Here is an 18,378-nt window from a genome sequence, read left to right as displayed (position 1 = left end):
ACACTTTTTAAAAAAATATTATTATGATTCGAATGATATTTCGTCGTTGCCCAATACATATTTAATGATCAACCAAGCTTAAAGAATTAACCCATAAAACCATTCATAAGCGAATCTTGTCTTGCAGCCAATGAAAAAAGTGTCGCTTCATTATTGAGTGTTTTGCTCTATTTTGGAAATATGCTTTTTTTTTTTTAATTATTATTATTATTATTATTATTATTATTGTTACTCATTCCAAGTAAACAACTCGTTGTTTAACATTTTAATTGCTCATGGTAAAATGACTTTTACATCTTTGTCAGCATAAAGAAGAAAAGACAATAATAACTGTATTCACTTTGATTGATGCTTTGAAACGGCACAATAAAAATAATAAAAATAATAAAAATAACATGGGCGGGGGGGGATAATTGGGGGTGATGGCCACGCCTACGCCACGCCGCCCTCAGCTGTCTGTTCACACGTTGCCACGAACTGCAACCAAGCGCGTTTGACTCCGTAGCCATGTCTCTCAAACTGTTTACACACAGCGCAGTATTCAGATGCTTCAAGAGTTTGACACTAAGTCGCACGCGGGGAATTAGGTAAGTACTACGTTCAGTGTTCGAGCGCAGAGACGGGAGCAGAGATCGTGTCAAGTGAAGTCAGGAAATAAAAATACAGTCGGGGGTAAAACTTGATGCGTTTCTTCCCAGCACCGGAGCCGCTTCTCTGGGGGCTGCGGGCGTGAAGGGCCGCAGCTTCCTCACGCTGAAAGACTTCACTGCCGATGAAATAAAGAACCTCCTGTGGGTTTCAGGGGATTTAAAACAGCGGATCAAACATGAGAAACAGGTAGTTGTCTTCCATTGTTCATTATTCTTTCAAAAGCAAAAGGAGGTTGTTGTTGTTATTATGTATTAAAATGTATTTATTTATATGTGTATTATCTTTTTTTTACTTCGGATTGGGGCAGTTGAGTAGGTTAGTGAAGTTTTTTTTTTAATTATTATTTTTTTTATTATCATGTTGTTTTTTTTACTTGGTATTGAGGCAGTTGAGTTCGTGAAGTTATTATATATATATATATATATATATATATATATATATATATATATTTATTTATTATTATGATTTTTTTACTTTGTATTGAGGCAGTTGAGCTAGTGAAGTTGTTATTGTTGTTGTATTGTTATTTTTATTTTATTTTTTTTACTTTGGATTGGGGCAGTTGAGGTAATTGCTCTGACTTTCTATTTCAGTATCTTCCACTGCTTCAGGGGAAATCCATTGCCATGATATTTGAGAAGAGAAGCACCAGGACCAGAATGTCCACCGAAACAGGTGATTCTTTGTGTCAAGAGGCTTTTCCTTGTTGCATGTTATGCCTTTGGCCAAAACATCCTACTGGATCCTTCATTCATTTACTTGTGATCGTCAACAATCTGCTATTAGGAAGGTTGCATCCATAACTGTGCGTCATTTTGTTTAAAAGTCACCGGAATGGATGCTGCACTGTCTCTTGCAGAGCCAACCCATTAACCGCTGTGTTCGATGGCCCTGAATCCATGTTGACACAAGATACAATAGAACCGCTGAAAAGAGACTTTCAGAGGCTTTTTCAAAAAGACAGCGTCCCTTTCATCAGTTCCTATACTTTGCTACACATTCCAACACAAACACACTCCTATACAATCAGCGATCCATACAAATTGGCTGTTTTAACATCAATACGAACCAAACCTTTATTTTCTCTTACGCTAGGCTTCGTGTCTCTCTCTGCTCACAGGTTTTGCTCTTCTGGGCGGTCACCCCTGTTTCCTCACTTCCCAAGACATCCATCTGGGTGTGAATGAGAGTTCTACAGATACAGCGAGGTGATTCCATTTATATGCTGCTATATCCCTAAAAAGTACGTTAGTTTGAGTCGAGTCCAATTGTCTTTTGGTCTGTTTTGTATGTACACCCAATGTCAAACCTCTGTTCAAAGAAATTTGACTAAGCAATATGCCCCCACTTTAAACAAGGCTCAACTATGATATAAGTTACGCTAATTTCATAACCTTTTATTTGAGAACTACCTTATTTCAAATCCATATATTCCGATCGTGTCAGGGATTTTCAACCAATGACTCGGCCACTGGCGAGGTCCTCTTACAATTTCCACACCACCTCAGGGTTCTCTCTGGACTGTGTGACATTGTCTTGGCGAGAGTGTACAGCCACTCTACGCTGGAGGAGCTGGATAAGGACGCCTCTATTCCCATCATAAATGGCTTGTCCGACCTCTACCACCCCATCCAGATCCTCGCCGATTACCTTACTTTGCAGGTATCGGAGCTTTGACATAAAGAAGTTTCTCCTCATCTACGACTCAACACTATCTGATTGAATGCTACGGAGATAGTGCTCTAACTGGCCGCCCTTTGCCTGCAGGAGCATTATGGGAGACTCGATGGATTAACTGTTTCCTGGATCGGAGACGGGAACAACGTCCTCCACTCCTTCATGATGAGCGCAGCTAAACTGGGAGTCCATCTAAGGATAGCCACACCCAAGGTTATTTTCTTTTTTTGATAGATCCATGCGTTATTGAATTATCCACGTCTAATAATATTTGATATTGTGGTACACCTCAATAGAACCTGTACTTACCTTCACAGGGGTATGAGCCGGAAGGCAGCGTAATTCAAGAGGCACAAAAACTTGCAAAGCAGGTACGGTCCTGTGAACAGACTCAACTATCGCTCCGGTATCATGTATTTCGACAGATTATTATGCTTACATTATATATAGTGGCTTCTTGAAATTGTGCTTTGTCATTTTAGCACGGAACTCAGTTGGTGATGACCTCCGACCCGATGGAAGCAGCCCGGGGCAGCGATGTCCTGGTGACAGACACCTGGGTCAGCATGGGACAGGAAGAGGAGAAGAAACAGAGGATAAAAGATTTCCACGGGTACCAGATTACTATGCAGGTAACCACGGAGTCCCTATTGAACGGAATAAGCGCTGAAATCCATTAAAAATAGAATAGAGTTATGTTTTTATTCATCTTGATTTTGTCCGCTTCAGACAGGAAGTGTGGCCAACCCAGGCTGGACCTTCTTGCACTGTCTCCCTCGGAAACAAGAGGAGGTGGACGAGGAGGTCTTCTACTCCTCTCGCTCCCTGGTTTTCCCTGAGGCCGAGAACAGAAAGTGGACCATAATGGTGAGCTGTCCGGATTCAGCGCAGTATAGGTTAACGTAAATGAGAAATAATGAAGATAAACACAGTTTTAATATAAAATGCTACTGTCCATTCATCCAGACTCTCTTCTCTTCCAGGGTCTGATGGTGTCTCTGCTCACCGACTACACTCCCAAGAGTCCAATGCTAAAGTTTTAACTCTAGTCCATTTTTTCCAATGCAATGTGTGTAGTTTTACAATATTCTGAAAGTTTAATTATGTCCTTTTTTTTTTTTAATTCTCCCACATATAATTCTGAATAATTATTGATTCTATTACTTTCATTCAAATTCCGTGTGGGTAACAGGCCATAACTTCAGATACTAATGACAGCTAATGACTGTCATAATTGTCTATAAATACTGCATTATACTGAATTCAAGATTCAAGATTCAAGATTTTTTATTTGTCACATACATATACATACTTTCATACATATATGCAGTGAAATGTAATCTGAATCTGTCAGCTTGTAGTTTAAAAAATACACTAATATGAATTATGTTTGCTTCAATTGCAGTGGTGGAAGAAGAACTCAGGCCAATTACTTAAGTAAAAGTACTAATAGTACTTTAAAAGTAAAAGTACTAAGCGTCCCGCCTGGGGTGCTGTTGGCACCGTGCTCCGGGTGGGTTATCTCCCAAATAGGAGCCTTTCTGTGTGGAGTTTGCATGTTCTCCCCGTGCTCACATGGGGTTTCCTCCACCGCACGTCAGTAAGGACCCCCCCCCCCCCAAAAACATGCACACATCATCGTCTGACCAGCGATGGACACTCGTCACCAGGTCCCCGGGCGCGTCCACGAATGCTGCCCACTGCTCCTGGCTGTGGCCCCGGAGGAAGGACAAGCCAGGATGGGTTAAAGGCAGAGGCCTCATTTCACCGGCCACCATCCAAAGCATGTACATGCGTGTGTGTGCGTGCGTGTGCGTGCGTGCGTGTGTTTTTAGTGTGGTGTGCTGTGTGACGATTAAAGATTGTTCTTCTTTTTTTCTAATACCCTGAACAACAAATTTACTCGAGAAAAAGTCAAAGTATGTTATGTACTTGCTCTGTGCCTTAAGCATTAAAGTATTAAACATACTTGTCGTATCCAGTGCCCTGGTACAGAGCCTATAATATGGGGAGGGGGAGAGGGGGGGAGAGGGGGAGAGAGAGAGAGAGAGAGATAAAAAAATTAATGATTAACTAACATGACTTTTAGACATGTAGTAGAATAAATAGTATAGATATTTTCTTCGAAGTGCAAAACAAACTGTGAATTAAGTGCGTTTTCATCAGTCAGTTTGAGGAAAGTTGACTCAATAGATGTCAACTGTCAAAATATGTATTTTATTATCATTATTTTATTATTATTATTAGTGGTGTTATTAGATGTTTGTGTGTAGGTGTATAAATTAATTACATTAATTAACATTATTAATGAACGTTAATGTGCTTCACATCATAGTACGTACTTAATAATTAGCTCTCGCATTCTCTTTGGTGCAATGCATTCCAAGGGGAAAATGTAATCGGGGCGATCAAGAGAATTTTGTCAGTTTCAGAGGATTTGTCTTTCGAACCCGCTGCTCTACGGGGAACGCCATGCGGCGTCATCAGCCTGCGCCGAACAACCTCCCGCTCCTGAGTTTGGAAGTGAACAGGCCGTTTCTCAGTACCAAGTACGCGAGGTCCGGACTGGCGGACTTGGTATATCAGACTCGGCAGTACAGACTCCCGGGGACGGGGGGACGCAGGTCATTCTGCGAAATGCATTGTGGGACACTTGGCTGTCCAAAGTCCACACAAGTCACACAAGGCTCGACGCGTACATTGAATTGGAACAGTACTTGGGCTGCGACTGATGACGTTTCACAAGTACGCGAGTGCAGACAAGAACGCAGATTGAGAAAGGGCCTTAAACAACAGATTAGAACTATTAGAACGTTGTTATTTCTTATTGGAGACACTTTATTATTATTATTATTATTATTCAAATGACACTTGGTCGTTGCCCGATAAATATTTAATTATCAAGTCACACAAGGCTTGACGCGTACATTGAATTGGAACAGTACTTGGGCTGCGACTGATGACGTTTCACAAGTACACAAGTACAGACAAGAACGCAGATTGAGAAAGGGCCATAAACAACAGATTAGAACTATTAGAACGTTGTTATTTCTTATTGGAGACACTTTATTATTATTGTTATTATTATTATTATTGTTATTATTATTATTCAAATGGCATTTGGTCGTTGCCCAATAAATATTTAATGATCAACCAAGCTTAAAGAATTAACCTATAAAACCATTCATAAGTGAATCTTGTCTTGCAGCCAATGAAAAAAAGTGTAGTTTCATTATTGAGTGTTTTGCTTTATTTGGAAATATGTATATATTTTTTCAGTATTGTTATTGTAACTCATTCCAGCTAAACAAGTCGTTGTCTAACATTTTTAATTTCTTATGGCAAAATTATTTTTTACATCCATTTCAGTATAAAGAAGAAAAGAAAATAATATTTTTTTCACTTTGATTAACTATGAAATATGCTTTGAAACAGCACAACAAAATAAAAAAAAGGGGAAAGTAACTGAGGGTGGTGGCCATGCCCACACAACGCCTACGCCGCACCACACTGCTCTGAGCTGTGTGTTGGCTTTTCCCAAGTTGCCACAAACTGCAACCAAGCAGGTCTGAGTTTGTAGCCATGTCTCTCAAACGGTTTACACACAGCGCAGTATTCAGATGCTTCAAGAGTTTAACACTAAGTCGCACGCGGGGAATTAGGTAAGTACTACGTTCAGTGTTCCAACGCAGAGACGGGAGGAGAGATCATGTCAGGTAAAGTCAAGAAATAAAAATACAGTTGGAGGTAAAACTTGATGCGTTTCTTCCCAGCACCGGAGCCGCTTCTCTGGGGGCTGCGGGCGTGAAGGGCCGCAGCTTCCTCACACTGAAAGACTTCACTGCCGATGAAATAAAGAACCTCCTGTGGGTTTCAGGGGATTTAAAACAGCGGATCAAACATGAGAAACAGGTAGTTGTCTTCCATTGTTCATTATTCTTTCAAAGCAAAAGGAGGTTGTTGTTATTATTTACTAAAATGTATTTATTTATATTTTTATTATCTTTTTCTTTTACTTCGCATTAAGGCATTTGAGTTCGTTAGTGAAGTTATTATTATTATTATTATTATTATTATTTTTATTTTTTATTTTTATTTTTAATTATTATTATTATCATTTATTTATTTATTATTATTGTTATTTTTATTTTTTTTATTTTTACTTTGGATTGGGGCAGTTGAGGTAACTGCTCTGACTTTCTATTTCAGTATCTTCCACTGCTTCAGGGGAAATCCATTGCCATGATGTTTGAGAAGAGAAGCACCAGGACCAGAATGTCCACCGAAACAGGTGATTGTTTGTGTCAAGAGACTTTTCCTTCTCGCCTGTTATGCCTTTGGCCAAAACATCCTACTGGATCCTTCATTAATTGACTTGCGATCGTCAACAATCTGCTATTAGGAAGGTTGCATCCATAACTGTGCGTCATTTTGCTTAATAGTCACCGGAATGGATGCTGCACTGTCTCTTGCAGAGCCAACCCATTAACTGCTGTGTTCTGAATCCATGTTGACACAAGATACAATAGAACCGCTGAAAAGAGACTTTCAGAGGCTTTTTCAAAAAGACAGCGTCCCTTTCATCAGTTCCTATACTTAAGAAGAAGAACAATCTTTTTTTGTCACACAACACACCACACTACAACACATGTTTCGCTACATATTCCAATACAAACACACTCCTATACAATCAGCGATCCATACAAATTGGCTGTTTTAACATCAATACGAACCAAACCTTTATTTTCTCTTACGCTAGGCTTCGTGTCTCTCTCTGCTCACAGGTTTTGCTCTTCTGGGCGGTCACCCCTGTTTCCTCATTTCCCAAGACATCCATCTGGGTGTGAATGAGAGTTCTACAGATACAGCGAGGTGATTCCATTTATATGCTGCTATATCCCTAAAAAGTATGTTAGTTTGAGTCGGGTCCAATTGTCTTTTGGTCTGTTTTGTATGTACAGCCAATGTCAAACCTCTGTTCAAAGAGGGTTGACTAAGCAATATGCCCCCGATTTTAAACAAGGCTCAACTATGATATAAGTTATGCTAATTTCATAACCTTTTATTTGAGAACAACCTTATTTCAAATCCATATATTCCGACCGTGTACGGGATTTTCAACCAATGACTCGGCCACTGGCGAGGTCCTCTTACAATTTCCACACCACCTCAGGGTTCTCTCTGGACTGTGTGACATTGTCTTGGCGAGAGTGTACAGCCACCCTATGCTGGAGGAGCTGGATAAGGACGCCTCTATTCCCATCATAAACGGCATGTCCGACCTCTACCACCCCATCCAGATCCTCGCAGATTTCCTAACTTTGCAGGTATGGGAGCTTTGACATAAAGAAGTTTCTCCTCATCTACGACTCAACACTATCTAATTGAATGCTACGGAGATAGTGCTCTAACTGGCCGCCCTTTACCTGCAGGAGCATTATGGGAGACTCGACGGATTAACTGTTTCCTGGATCGGAGACGGAACCAACGTCCTCCACTCCTTCATGATGAGCGCAGCTAAACTGGGAGTCCACCTAAGGATAGCCAAACCCAAGGTATTTTTTTTCCTTGAGAGATCCCTGCGTTATTGAATTATCCACGTCTAATAATATTTGATATTGTGGTACACCTCAATAGAGCCTGTGTTTACCTTCACAGGGGTATGAACCGGAAGGCAGCGTAATTCAAGAGGCACAAAAACTTGCAAAGCAGGTACGGTCCTGTGAACAGACTCAACTATCCCTCCGGTATCGTGGATTTGGACAGATTATTATGCTTATATATATTGACTTCTTCAAATTGTGCTTTGTTTTTTTAGCACGGAACTCAGTTGGTGATGACCTCCGACCCGATGGAAGCAGCCCGGGGCAGCGATGTCCTGGTGACAGACAACTGGTTAGGCATGGGACAGGAAGAGGAGAAGAAACAGAGGATAAAAGATTTCCACGGGTACCAGATTACTATGCAGGTAACCACGGAGTCCCTATTGAACGGAATAGGTGCTGAAGACAATTAAAAATAGAATAGAGTTATGTTTTTGTTAATCTTCATGATTTTGTCCGCTTCAGACAGGAAGTGTGGCCAACCCAGGCTGGACCTTCTTGCACTGTCTCCCTCGGAAACAAGAGGAGGTGGACGAGGAGGTCTTCTACTCCTCTCGCTCCCTGGTTTTCCCTGAGGCCGAGAACAGAAAGTGGACCATAATGGTGAGCTGTCCGGATTCAGCGCAGTATAGGTTAACGTAAATGAGAAATAATGAAGATAAACACAGTTTTAATATAAAATGCTACTGTCCATTCATCCAGACTCTCTTCTCTTCCAGGGTCTGATGGTGTCTCTGCTCACCGACTACACTCCCAAGAGTCCAATGCCAAAGTTTTAACTCTAGTCCATGTTGTCCAATGCAATGTGTGTAGTTTTACCATATTCTTAAAGTTGAATTATGTACTTTTTTTTTTTTTTTTTAATTCTCCACATATAATTCTGAATAATTATTGATTCTATTACTTTCATTCAAATTCTGTGTGGGTAACAGGCCATAACTTCAGATACTAATGACAGCTAATGACTGTCATTATTGTGTCTATAAATACTGCATTATACTGAATCTGTCAGCTTGTAGTTTAAAAAATACACTAATATGAATTATGTTTGCTTCAATTGCAGTGGTGGAAGAAGACTCAGACCATTTACTTAAGTAAAAGTACTAATAGTACTTTAAAAGTAAAAGTACTAAGCATCCCGCCTGGGGTGCTGTTGGCACCGTGCTCCGGGTGGGTTATCTCCCACATAGGAGCCTTTCTGTGTGGAGTTTGCATGTTCTCCCCGTGCTCACATGGGGTTTCCTCCACCTCACGTCAGTAAGGACCCCCCCCAAAAACATGCACACATCATCGTCTGACCAGCCATGGACACTTGTCACCAGGTCCCCGGGCGCGTCCACGAATGCTGCCCACTGCTCCTGGCTGTGCCCCCAGAGGAAGGACAAGCCAGGATGGGTTAAAGGCAGAGGCCTCATTTCACCGGCCACCATCCAAAAGCATGTGCATGCGTGTGTGTGTATGCGTGCGTTTGTGCATGTGTTTTTAGTGTGGTGTGCTGTGTGACGATTAAAGATTGTTCTTCTTCTTTTCAAATACCCTGAACAACAAATTTACTCGAGGAAAAGTTCAAGTATGTTATGTGCTTGCTCTGTGCCTTAGGCATTAAAGTATTAAACATACTTGTCGTACCCAGTGCCCTGGTACAGAGCCTATAATATGACATTAAGTGTTATGAGAGCTCATGGGGATCCTGATTACAATTTATAAGAAATATTAGAGGAGAGAGAGATGTGTGTGTGTGTGTGTGTGTGTTAGAAAGTAATGATTTAGTAACATGACTATTAGACATGTAGTAGAATAAATAGTATATATATTTTCTTTGAAGTGCAGTGAGGTAAAAGTCAAAGGTCTCATACACTGACTATATGTATATTTTCTCTCAGTCTACATATATATCTACGAGAAACGTACTTCAGTCCTGTTCAGTCCAAATCCTTCGAGATTACGCACATTTTGGTATTTTTTAGTATTTTTGGAGCTTATAGAGCTTATTGTGCGTAATCACCGGATGTCATGACATTTCACTGCATATATGTATGACCGTATGTATATGTATGTGACAAATAATCTCTTGAACTTGAACTTGAACTTGATTAATCGATTCATGGACGAACGTCGGCGTGTGTGCGGAATAACACCATTTCTCCGATTGGCTGCTTTGAGGGTGACGTCGGCGTGCGGGAGGCTCCGACCTCCCCGGGTGGTCCCCGAGCGGAGCAGTTCATTCAGAAAAGTGCGTCAATTCGCGCAGAGCTTCCGCCGACACGGCTCCCCACACGTTTATAAACACGGGTCCTGCAAGGCAGCGCCCCTGGCCTGCACCAGCGAGCCCGGAGAAGGGGATCAGAGCGTCTGATTTGATCAATCGTTTGGTTTTATTCACCTGACGTGTGTGCGTTTGTTGAAAACAACAAAGAAATGCGGATTTTTTGTTTGGGGTTTTTTTGTACAAATCGGAGGTTATTTCCCCCGAATCATCCGTCGATTTAATCCGTGCTTGGGAATACAACGGCGCGGGTCTGGCCCGGACCACCCACCCGGTGGGGGCCGGGGGAGGGGGGTGGGAGGGAGCAGGAGGAGTGGGACGCCATTGGACCCGCAGCCGGCCGCCCGGGTCCAGCCAGGGACCTGCTTCAGCCTCAACCGGTCGTCACGGACTCGCACCGGACCCCCGAAACCACTAGCGCGGAGACGATGCCTTCGCAGGGAGGACCGCGGACCCCGAGCAGCGTTCCCGAGCCGGTGAGAGAGCGCTCGGTACATCCTGGGGGACAATGGAGAAAGTTTTGGGCTAATGCTAAGTAAGGGTTAGCTAGCAGGCTTGAGCACGACCCCCTCCTCCTCCCGCAGACTTTCACACTTCCCGACTCCAGTTTTTTCCGCTTGAAGAAAATAGTTCGTAGAATAATCCCGTCGATCGCGATCCCTTTGGAAAATAGTTCGATTCCACAACCGCGTGTTTCCAAACAAATGTCAAAGTGTGTTAAGCCAATGTTATAAAAGTTCAAATAAACAAACTATGTATTGGCTTGAGGGAAATTGACTCTCAATAGATGTCAACTGTCAAAATATTGTTATTATTATTATTATTAGTAGTAGTAGTAGTAGTAGTAGAAGTAGTATTGTTTTATTTTTATTTTTTTGTTGTTTTATCATTATTATGGTTGTTGTTATATTATTATTATTATTGTTGTTGTTGTTGTTTTATTGTTGTTGTTATTATTATTACACTATCGCAGTTAATCGCAAGATTAACACTGACGAGTAGTTGGCGATTAATCGTCAGCTAAAATGTTCTGATCGTGACAGGCAAATTGTCGATCGCCGTTTGTTGCCTAGATCCACTTTTTAAATGTTCTGTGTTTTCCAAGTTGGCTTGTACTCGCATGCTGTTAAATGTATATTTTCTGTGTAGGCCTCTACGTGTTCCAAAAAATATAACATTTAGTCATGTGAAATACACAGGGGAAAAAATGGTATGGTCAGATTAAAAAAATGGTATGGTCAGATTGTTTTTGTATATTATTGTGGAAGAATGTGACCATACTTTATTTTCTTATAAACAGTACATTAGCACGTGTTTCAAAATATTTGTGGAGTTTATTATACTTCATGTATTTCTTTAAAAATAGAACACATTTGCCACGATATGTTTGTTCTGTAAGGGCAGAGAAATCACAAATGGGATATATTTTGAATATGTTGATCTTTTAATAAACATGAAACACTTGGGTAGACTTTTTGACCCATGATATTTTTTCATTGTGGCGCCTTGCTGTATAGTGATATTACTTTGTATTGTAGGCCTACCAAAACAAATGGTATTGGTTTGCTTTTCAATGTCTATGATCATCACGATCAGATGAATTTAACCAAACGGGGTCTAAGATGTTCATGGTCAGTCTCTTCGATACAGTGCCATAGTATTTTCTAACATCCTCTCCCCCTCGCCTCCCACCAGTCTTCCACTATGCCTTCCCCGTCCGGGTGGCCGTGCCTCTCGCCATGAACGCCAGCAGGAACTGCACCGCGCTGGGGAATCATGGCGGTCCGGCGGTCCTGGAGTCGGTGGCGATCGTCGCCATCACGCTGCTGGCCTGCCTGGGCAACCTGCTGATCGTGGCGACGCTGTACCGCCGTCCGTACCTGCTGACGCCCAGCAACAAGTTTGTGTTCAGCCTGACGCTGTCCAACCTGCTGCTGTCCGTCCTGGTGCTCCCCTTCGTGGCCGTCAGCTCGGCGAGGAGGGAGTGGGTGTTCGGCGTGGTGTGGTGCAACTTCACCGCCCTGCTCTACCTGCTCATCAGCTCGGCCAGCATGCTCACGCTGGGCGCCATCGCCATCGACAGGTCAGTGCCAGGCACGCACACAGGAAATATAAACATAATAACCGTAGCTGAGAGGGTGCGGCTGAATATTGTGATGGGGGAGGCCATGAATTATATAATATAATGGGATCAAGTGTGTGGACCTGTAAAAGATGGATAGATTATTTATTCATCGCTGGAGGGAAATTGCAGTGTTAGAGCAGCTCGCATCAAAACAATAGGTAATAATAAAGTAATAAGAAGAAAAAAATAGAAAATAATTGGTAATATGCAATAAAACTAAAAATGCAATATACAATACATCCAAAATTGCTCACACTTATAAACCAGGAAAACTATCTATCTATCTATCTATCTATCTATCTATCTATCTATCTATCTATCTATCTATCTATCTATCTATCTATCTATCTATCTATCTATCTACACACTGACTCTGTAAGATAAAATTGAGAGAGCTTTTTGCGATTTCAAAGTTAAATTGGCCTTCATTTCTTTCTAGTGTCATGCTGGAGATTGTTATTTTTTCCCCGAGGGTGGTCCTGACTCCGCTGTTAATGGGGCATTTCTCCGATTAGTGTCTCAATTACTTGTTAAATGTTAGAAAAGCAATCATTTCCTGCTCATTGCTGTCCCTAGGTCTGGAACGGGAAATTGAAGATAAGAATGAAAACACAATTTTGTCTCAATCACGTTGTTCTTAAATTAGGGGTGTTCACCGCCACACTTCTTCCCCACTAAACATTTTCAAACAAAGTCATGAGTTTAATACGGGAACACAATGTGACTGGGACATTATTGAGATACAAAAAAAAATACACCTTACAATATATGAACAATTTCAAATTAATTTAGTAATAAAAATGTTGAATAAAAAAATGTCAAGTTTAAAACCTTGTTTAAAAAACAATTTTTGATAAATAGGACTGTTTTTTTTTATGTATTATTGTAATCATATCAAATGATACATTTTTGGGTTTAATTTCAGTTTCTGACACAAAAGATGACTGCTATCTCGCATGCAGAGTACTTTTATTCACCATTGGAACTAAACTGCTCACATATATGCCTGGCTGATAAGTAAATAATAACTTGCTTAAATAACACACAGGTTACAAATAGTCTTGGCTCTCTCAATTCATGGTTCCTTTTATCCAAGTGTACGTTTGGAAATAACACTTGTTAACCGCACACAGTTAAGTATAATGTGCTTAGGATTTGCCCATTGTAAGGGTTGTGTGTTCACAAAGAGGTCCATGGTTCACATACATATACTGTACACTGGCTGATCCAGATTATTTTACTTAAGTTTTTAGGTTCACAGTCCAACTCAATAGCTTTCTGTGTCCCATACCTTTCTGTGTGCCATGTTTAGTTGTATTGTATTGTAATGCGTCATGCGGTTTTTGTTCACACCACTGTCACCGCTGTCAGTAACTCCACTGACATTCCGATTTTAGAATCCTATTTTTGATTTTGCTCTTCTGCTTCATCCAATGACACTATTCCTACTTGAGCATCTTTTCAAAGACTTAAATTTATTAGTCCCAGCTCTCACTTTTGATGATTGCTTTAATCACTTTAAGTCTTTAACCAATGCTTGCTTTAGTTGTGGCATATCATTAAAAATGAAATGAATATTAGTATTAGTCCATAAGAATTCATTGTGGTACATTACTGGAATTTCCCGTGTTCTGTTTCACTGTGTTGTTTAAACAAACGGCATTCTTTGGAACGGTGCAAAGTTATCTTGTTGTGTGTGACGTGGCAGGTACTACGCCGTGCTCTACCCCATGATCTACCCCATGAAGATCACAGGGAACCGGGCCGTGGTGGTCATCGCCTACGTGTGGCTGCACTCTTTGGTGGGCTGCCTGCCGCCCCTGTTCGGCTGGTCCTCCTTCGAGTTTGACTGCTTCAAGTGGACCTGCGTGGCGTCCTGGCACCGGGAGCCTGGCTACACGGCCTTCTGGGTCTCCTGGTGCAGCCTGCCCCCGTTCCTCGCCATGCTGGCCTGCTACGGCGTCATCTTCCGCGTGGCGCGCATGAAGGCCCGCAAGGTGCACTGCGGCACGGTGGTGGTGGCTCAGGAAGACTCTGGCGGCGGCGCCCAGAGAAACGGACGCAAGAACTCAAGCACGTCCACGTCATCCAATGGCAGCAGGCGCAGCCTGGTGTACGCGGGCAGCCAGTGCAAGGCCTTCGTGACCATCCTGGTGGTGGTGGGCACCTTCCTGGCGACCTGGGGGCCCTACGTGGGGGTAGTGTGCACTGAGGCGCTGTGGGGCCAGGGCAGCGTCTCCCAGGGGATGGAAACGCTGGTCGTCTGGCTGTCATTCTGCAGCGCCGTGTGCCATCCGCTCATCTATGGCCTGTGGAATAAGACGGTCCGCAAGGAGCTGCTGGGGATGTGTTTCGGGGATCGATACTACAGGGAGTCTTTCGCCACGAGGCAGAGGACGTCCCGGCTCTTCAGCATCTCAAACAGAATTACAGGTATATTGAGATCAACACTGAAAACCATGTGGAGTCTCGTGGTGATAATGAAGGGGGGAGAAACGACGTGTGACTGTCCTCGTTGTGTTCCCGCAGATTTGGGGATGTCCCCACACCTGACGGCCATGTTGGCTGGGGGAGGGCAGCTGGTGGCCCCTGGGAGCAGCACGGGAGACACTGGCTTTAGTTTCACTCAAGACTCTTGTAAGTGTGACTGACAGAAAATACACAATACCTTGATCTGTTTTAGATAATAAGGTGGTATAACTAAATAGGCTGAATGGGCTTTGATGTAAAGCCAAAGTAGGCCTGGGCTGTAAATCTGTATTATTTATCATGTCGTTGTCTATCACATCTCCCTTAGATAGAGGAAATTTAATTATAGACATGTCATACATTTTTTATTTATTTTTTGGCTAAATTAAAGGTGGTAATGTGATATGACATAAAATTCCTGACGATATGAAGTCTTAAAATATAAGCGTTTTATTCTAAAAGCTTTTATCGTACTACAGTGCACCATATAGCTCAACTGCAGTTGGATTCTTCAAATGGAAATTTTGTTTAATTTTCTCTGTGGTTATTGTAGAGTTTTTCCACAGCGCATTCTCTCATGCAATGTACTAACTAACCTACGCTTGTATGAATTCAGTCAAATTATTTTTATGTTGCAATCATTCTTGTAAGCTTCCCAACCACATCTTGATATTACCCAACATTATTATTATTTTTTTTAATTTTTTTCAAGGTACGGATGTGATGCTGCTCGATAACTTCTCCACGGACGGCTCCTCCCATCCTCTGCACCACGGGAACAGCAGTGGGAAGAGGCGGAGCTCCGTCACCTTTGAAGACCAGGTGGAGCATTCCAAAGGTACCTGTAACTTCAGATCAGCCGGCCTGTAAACACACTGGATATTTAATGAAATATTTGAAAACATTATGATATTAAAGAAAAAAAACAAAACAAAAGAACTCTCTCCGCTGCGGTCCTGGCTTTTATAGCTTCTTGGCTTCTGGACTGAGGTATTGTGTAGAGAAAACCACCCTCCCCTGTATCTATGTCCATGCACTTGAAACCTCTGGTGCCTTGAGCGAGTGAGCCTATGTTATACAGAGTTCTTACCAGGTCATTGAAGTGCTTGAATTTCATCCTCAGGAAATGTACTGGAAGAACTGGAATACCTTGACAATGGGGCATTTTGTGCTCAACGCCGTGGAAAAAAACCAAAACGCGATCATTGGAAACCTGTGATATTCCTCCGGTTCTGTTATTCAAATCGTAACGTAATTAAATGTATCCAGAGTCACTTTTACGACTTCGATTTGTCAAGGGAAAGATAATTTTAATTAAAAATGTAAGCATGGATGGTAATAGACATTTATAATAGATGACAATGAGGTTAATAATATATATATAAATAATAATGACAATTCAATTAAGATTATATTATATTTTAATGAATACAGATCACATTGAAAATATTTAATGTTGTAATGCCAGAATGAACCCTGGTTATGGGACATGGTCTATAAAATTCTCTCTCTCTCTCTCTCTCTCTCTCTCTCTCTCTCTCTCTCTCTCTCTCTCTCTCTCTCTCTCTCTCTCTCTCTCTCTCTCTCTCTCTCTCTCTCTCTCTCTCTCTCTCTCTCTCTCTCTCTCTCTCTCTCTCTCTCTCTCTCTCTCTCTCTCTCTCTTTCAGCTGAAAGCGCCATCCCGTCCACGCTTCAAGTCCACGCGGAGATCCACAAGTCTCTGGACACCTTCGCCTCCTGCCTGGCGAGGTCCATTGAGAGCGACGCTAAGCTCGTGCTCTTCGGCGAGAGCCTGGCGCCGCCGGCGGGGCCCTGCGCCCGGGCGGCGCCGAGGCCCCGCCACGCGGACGGCCAGCGGCTGCGGCTGGAGAGCATCGACGAGGGCATCGTGAAAGACGACCGGGAGGAAGAGGAGCGGCGTCTCCGGGAAGCGCCGAGCTGAACGTCGCGCCGCGCGCCGCTTCACAAACTGTCCCCTGCGAGCGCAACGCCGAGCTCTGGCCTCGTTTATGAAATCTGGTTGCTCTACAAGTTGTCGTTACTTGAAATGATCTTTTTAGACATTATAAAAGGGCACATTCATTCCACTATGTTCGACCAACTGCTCTCCACAAGCGTCTTACCATACGTATCCCTGTAATACAATAGGAAAACTTAACTACTGCAACTTCGACGGTTCAACATTTACTTTCATTTTTTTGTATGACATTTATCACAGTGTTTTGTATCTTTTGGTTTTTTTTTTGGATCATTTGGTTGAAAACGCTTCAATAGATTAATTAGGCAGCGTTCATAGTCAGGGCAGGGTTTCGTGAGTAGTTCATCAATTCCAATACAAGTTTGGGTTCTTCTCGTATTCTTCAGTCAGGTTCATTTATCCATTCCCCTGTTGATTCTCGCTGTATAAAATCAGGAGTACTGCTCGTGAATTTCCATTGAATCGGCGGACTTGGAATTGGTTTTTCCCAGCCTCGTTCATAGTGTAGTGGATTCCGCGCAGGATCCCGTATTATTCCTTATCGTGTAGGTACCTTATTTATTATCATTAGAACCAGGGACTGAATCCCCCATAATTGATGGGATTACACGTCAGAAAATAACTGTGTACATATCGTTGCACTTCCATTTGCAGAATGAGTCTGTCCAGTCAGTGTTAAGAGCGATGTCATAGTAGTATTGACTCCATGTTTATATAAGACGTGTTAGGTCTTATTATAGGAGAAATGGTCTTTGAGATTATGTACATTGAAATGAGTTCAAAGATGTTTAAAAACCACCACAGTAATGCAGCTATACCACGGTATAGATATGGTTTGGGTTTTTTTTAAATGCTAAAACCCCATCCAAGTCGCTTCCACTACCGATACCAAACTCCTCCACTGATTATTATTTTTGTCAGAGGTACATTTCCATACGATTTCAGGAAGGAGGAAGGAGGGGTGATCTGTAGGGCATTTGTCCCTGGAGGCGATTTTGGGACTTGTTTTCACCTTAAACAGCCCTTACCGGAAACCAGAGTCTTTGTTGACACCAACAAGCAACTGGTCAATGGCCCTTAAAGCTCAGTCATCATCAGATAAAATTGTTTTTATGTTCAACCTGAATGACTGATCTCATTTGCCAACTTTGGTGCCTTTATCTTACCTCAGAGTTAAAATATCTACACGTGTATGGTACTACAACCACATTGCACACGTATGCCCACTAATACAAATATTTGTATTAAAACTTTGTATTGTTTTTGTTAAAGATGGACGTTGTGATTCCTTCTCTCAGTAACAGAACTGTGTGTGTGTGTGTGTGTGTGTGTGTGTGTGTGTGTGTGTGTGACAGTAAACAGGGCATGCTGTATTTGGTTTGACAGGCAGCTTCCAAAACAATCAGCACCTGTCCTGCAATGTGACCTTTTGTAAACCTCACGTATTCCACTTTTAAGTTTCAAACATTGCTAAAATGCTTAGAACAGCTTTTGAAAAGACATACAATTCAGGTTAATTCAATTTTTTGTCAACTTCATTTAGAAGTTCATTTGATCATGAGGCGATTTAAGGGAGACACGTTTCTCAGTCTTTACCCAGAAAGACTTG

General features: G+C 42.1%; 4 protein-coding genes across 5 annotated transcripts in view; all 4 read left to right on the top strand.

The window, feature by feature from the left end:
* Positions 1-18,378, top strand: part of asb11 (ankyrin repeat and SOCS box containing 11) — a gene marked incomplete at both ends in the record, with an annotated part of 142,967 nt that overhangs the window by 80,306 nt on the left and 44,283 nt on the right. The gene's annotated exons all lie outside the window — the stretch shown is intronic.
* On the top strand, positions 456-4,296 carry LOC307244128 (ornithine transcarbamylase, mitochondrial-like). 2 transcript variants are annotated; one of them, XM_080019180.1, is made up of 11 exons: positions 456-587; positions 699-837; positions 1,245-1,326; positions 1,772-1,859; positions 2,160-2,313; positions 2,419-2,541; positions 2,646-2,699; positions 2,811-2,960; positions 3,058-3,195; positions 3,312-3,397; positions 3,734-4,296. In XM_080019180.1, exons 1-10 carry the CDS (start codon positions 508-510, stop codon positions 3,369-3,371), a joined length of 1,068 nt encoding a protein of 355 aa, XP_079875306.1. In that variant the 5' UTR covers positions 456-507; the 3' UTR covers positions 3,372-3,397; positions 3,734-4,296. The 2 variants fall into 2 exon arrangements, with proteins under 2 accessions (XP_079875306.1, XP_079875305.1); XM_080019179.1 differs by having other exon boundaries at positions 3,312-4,296.
* Positions 4,801-8,710, top strand: LOC307244327 (ornithine transcarbamylase, mitochondrial-like; the record flags this gene model as incomplete). Its single annotated transcript, XM_080019477.1, has 10 exons — positions 4,801-4,886; positions 6,102-6,240; positions 6,538-6,619; positions 7,113-7,200; positions 7,502-7,655; positions 7,761-7,883; positions 7,987-8,040; positions 8,147-8,296; positions 8,397-8,534; positions 8,651-8,710. 10 exons carry the CDS (start codon positions 4,801-4,803, stop codon positions 8,708-8,710), a joined length of 1,074 nt encoding a protein of 357 aa, XP_079875603.1.
* Positions 10,577-18,258, top strand: gpr161b (G protein-coupled receptor 161b). The gene is made up of 6 exons (XM_080019176.1): positions 10,577-10,673; positions 11,893-12,280; positions 14,031-14,755; positions 14,852-14,959; positions 15,504-15,629; positions 16,459-18,258. Exons 2-6 carry the CDS (start codon positions 11,937-11,939, stop codon positions 16,731-16,733), a joined length of 1,578 nt encoding a protein of 525 aa, XP_079875302.1. The 5' UTR covers positions 10,577-10,673; positions 11,893-11,936; the 3' UTR covers positions 16,734-18,258.

The sequence above is a fragment of the Zeus faber genome (genome assembly GCF_960531495.2).
Source record: "Zeus faber genome assembly, chromosome: 18".
Lineage (NCBI taxonomy): Eukaryota > Metazoa > Chordata > Actinopteri > Zeiformes > Zeidae > Zeus > Zeus faber.
This window is presented reverse-complemented; position numbering and strand designations above follow the sequence as displayed.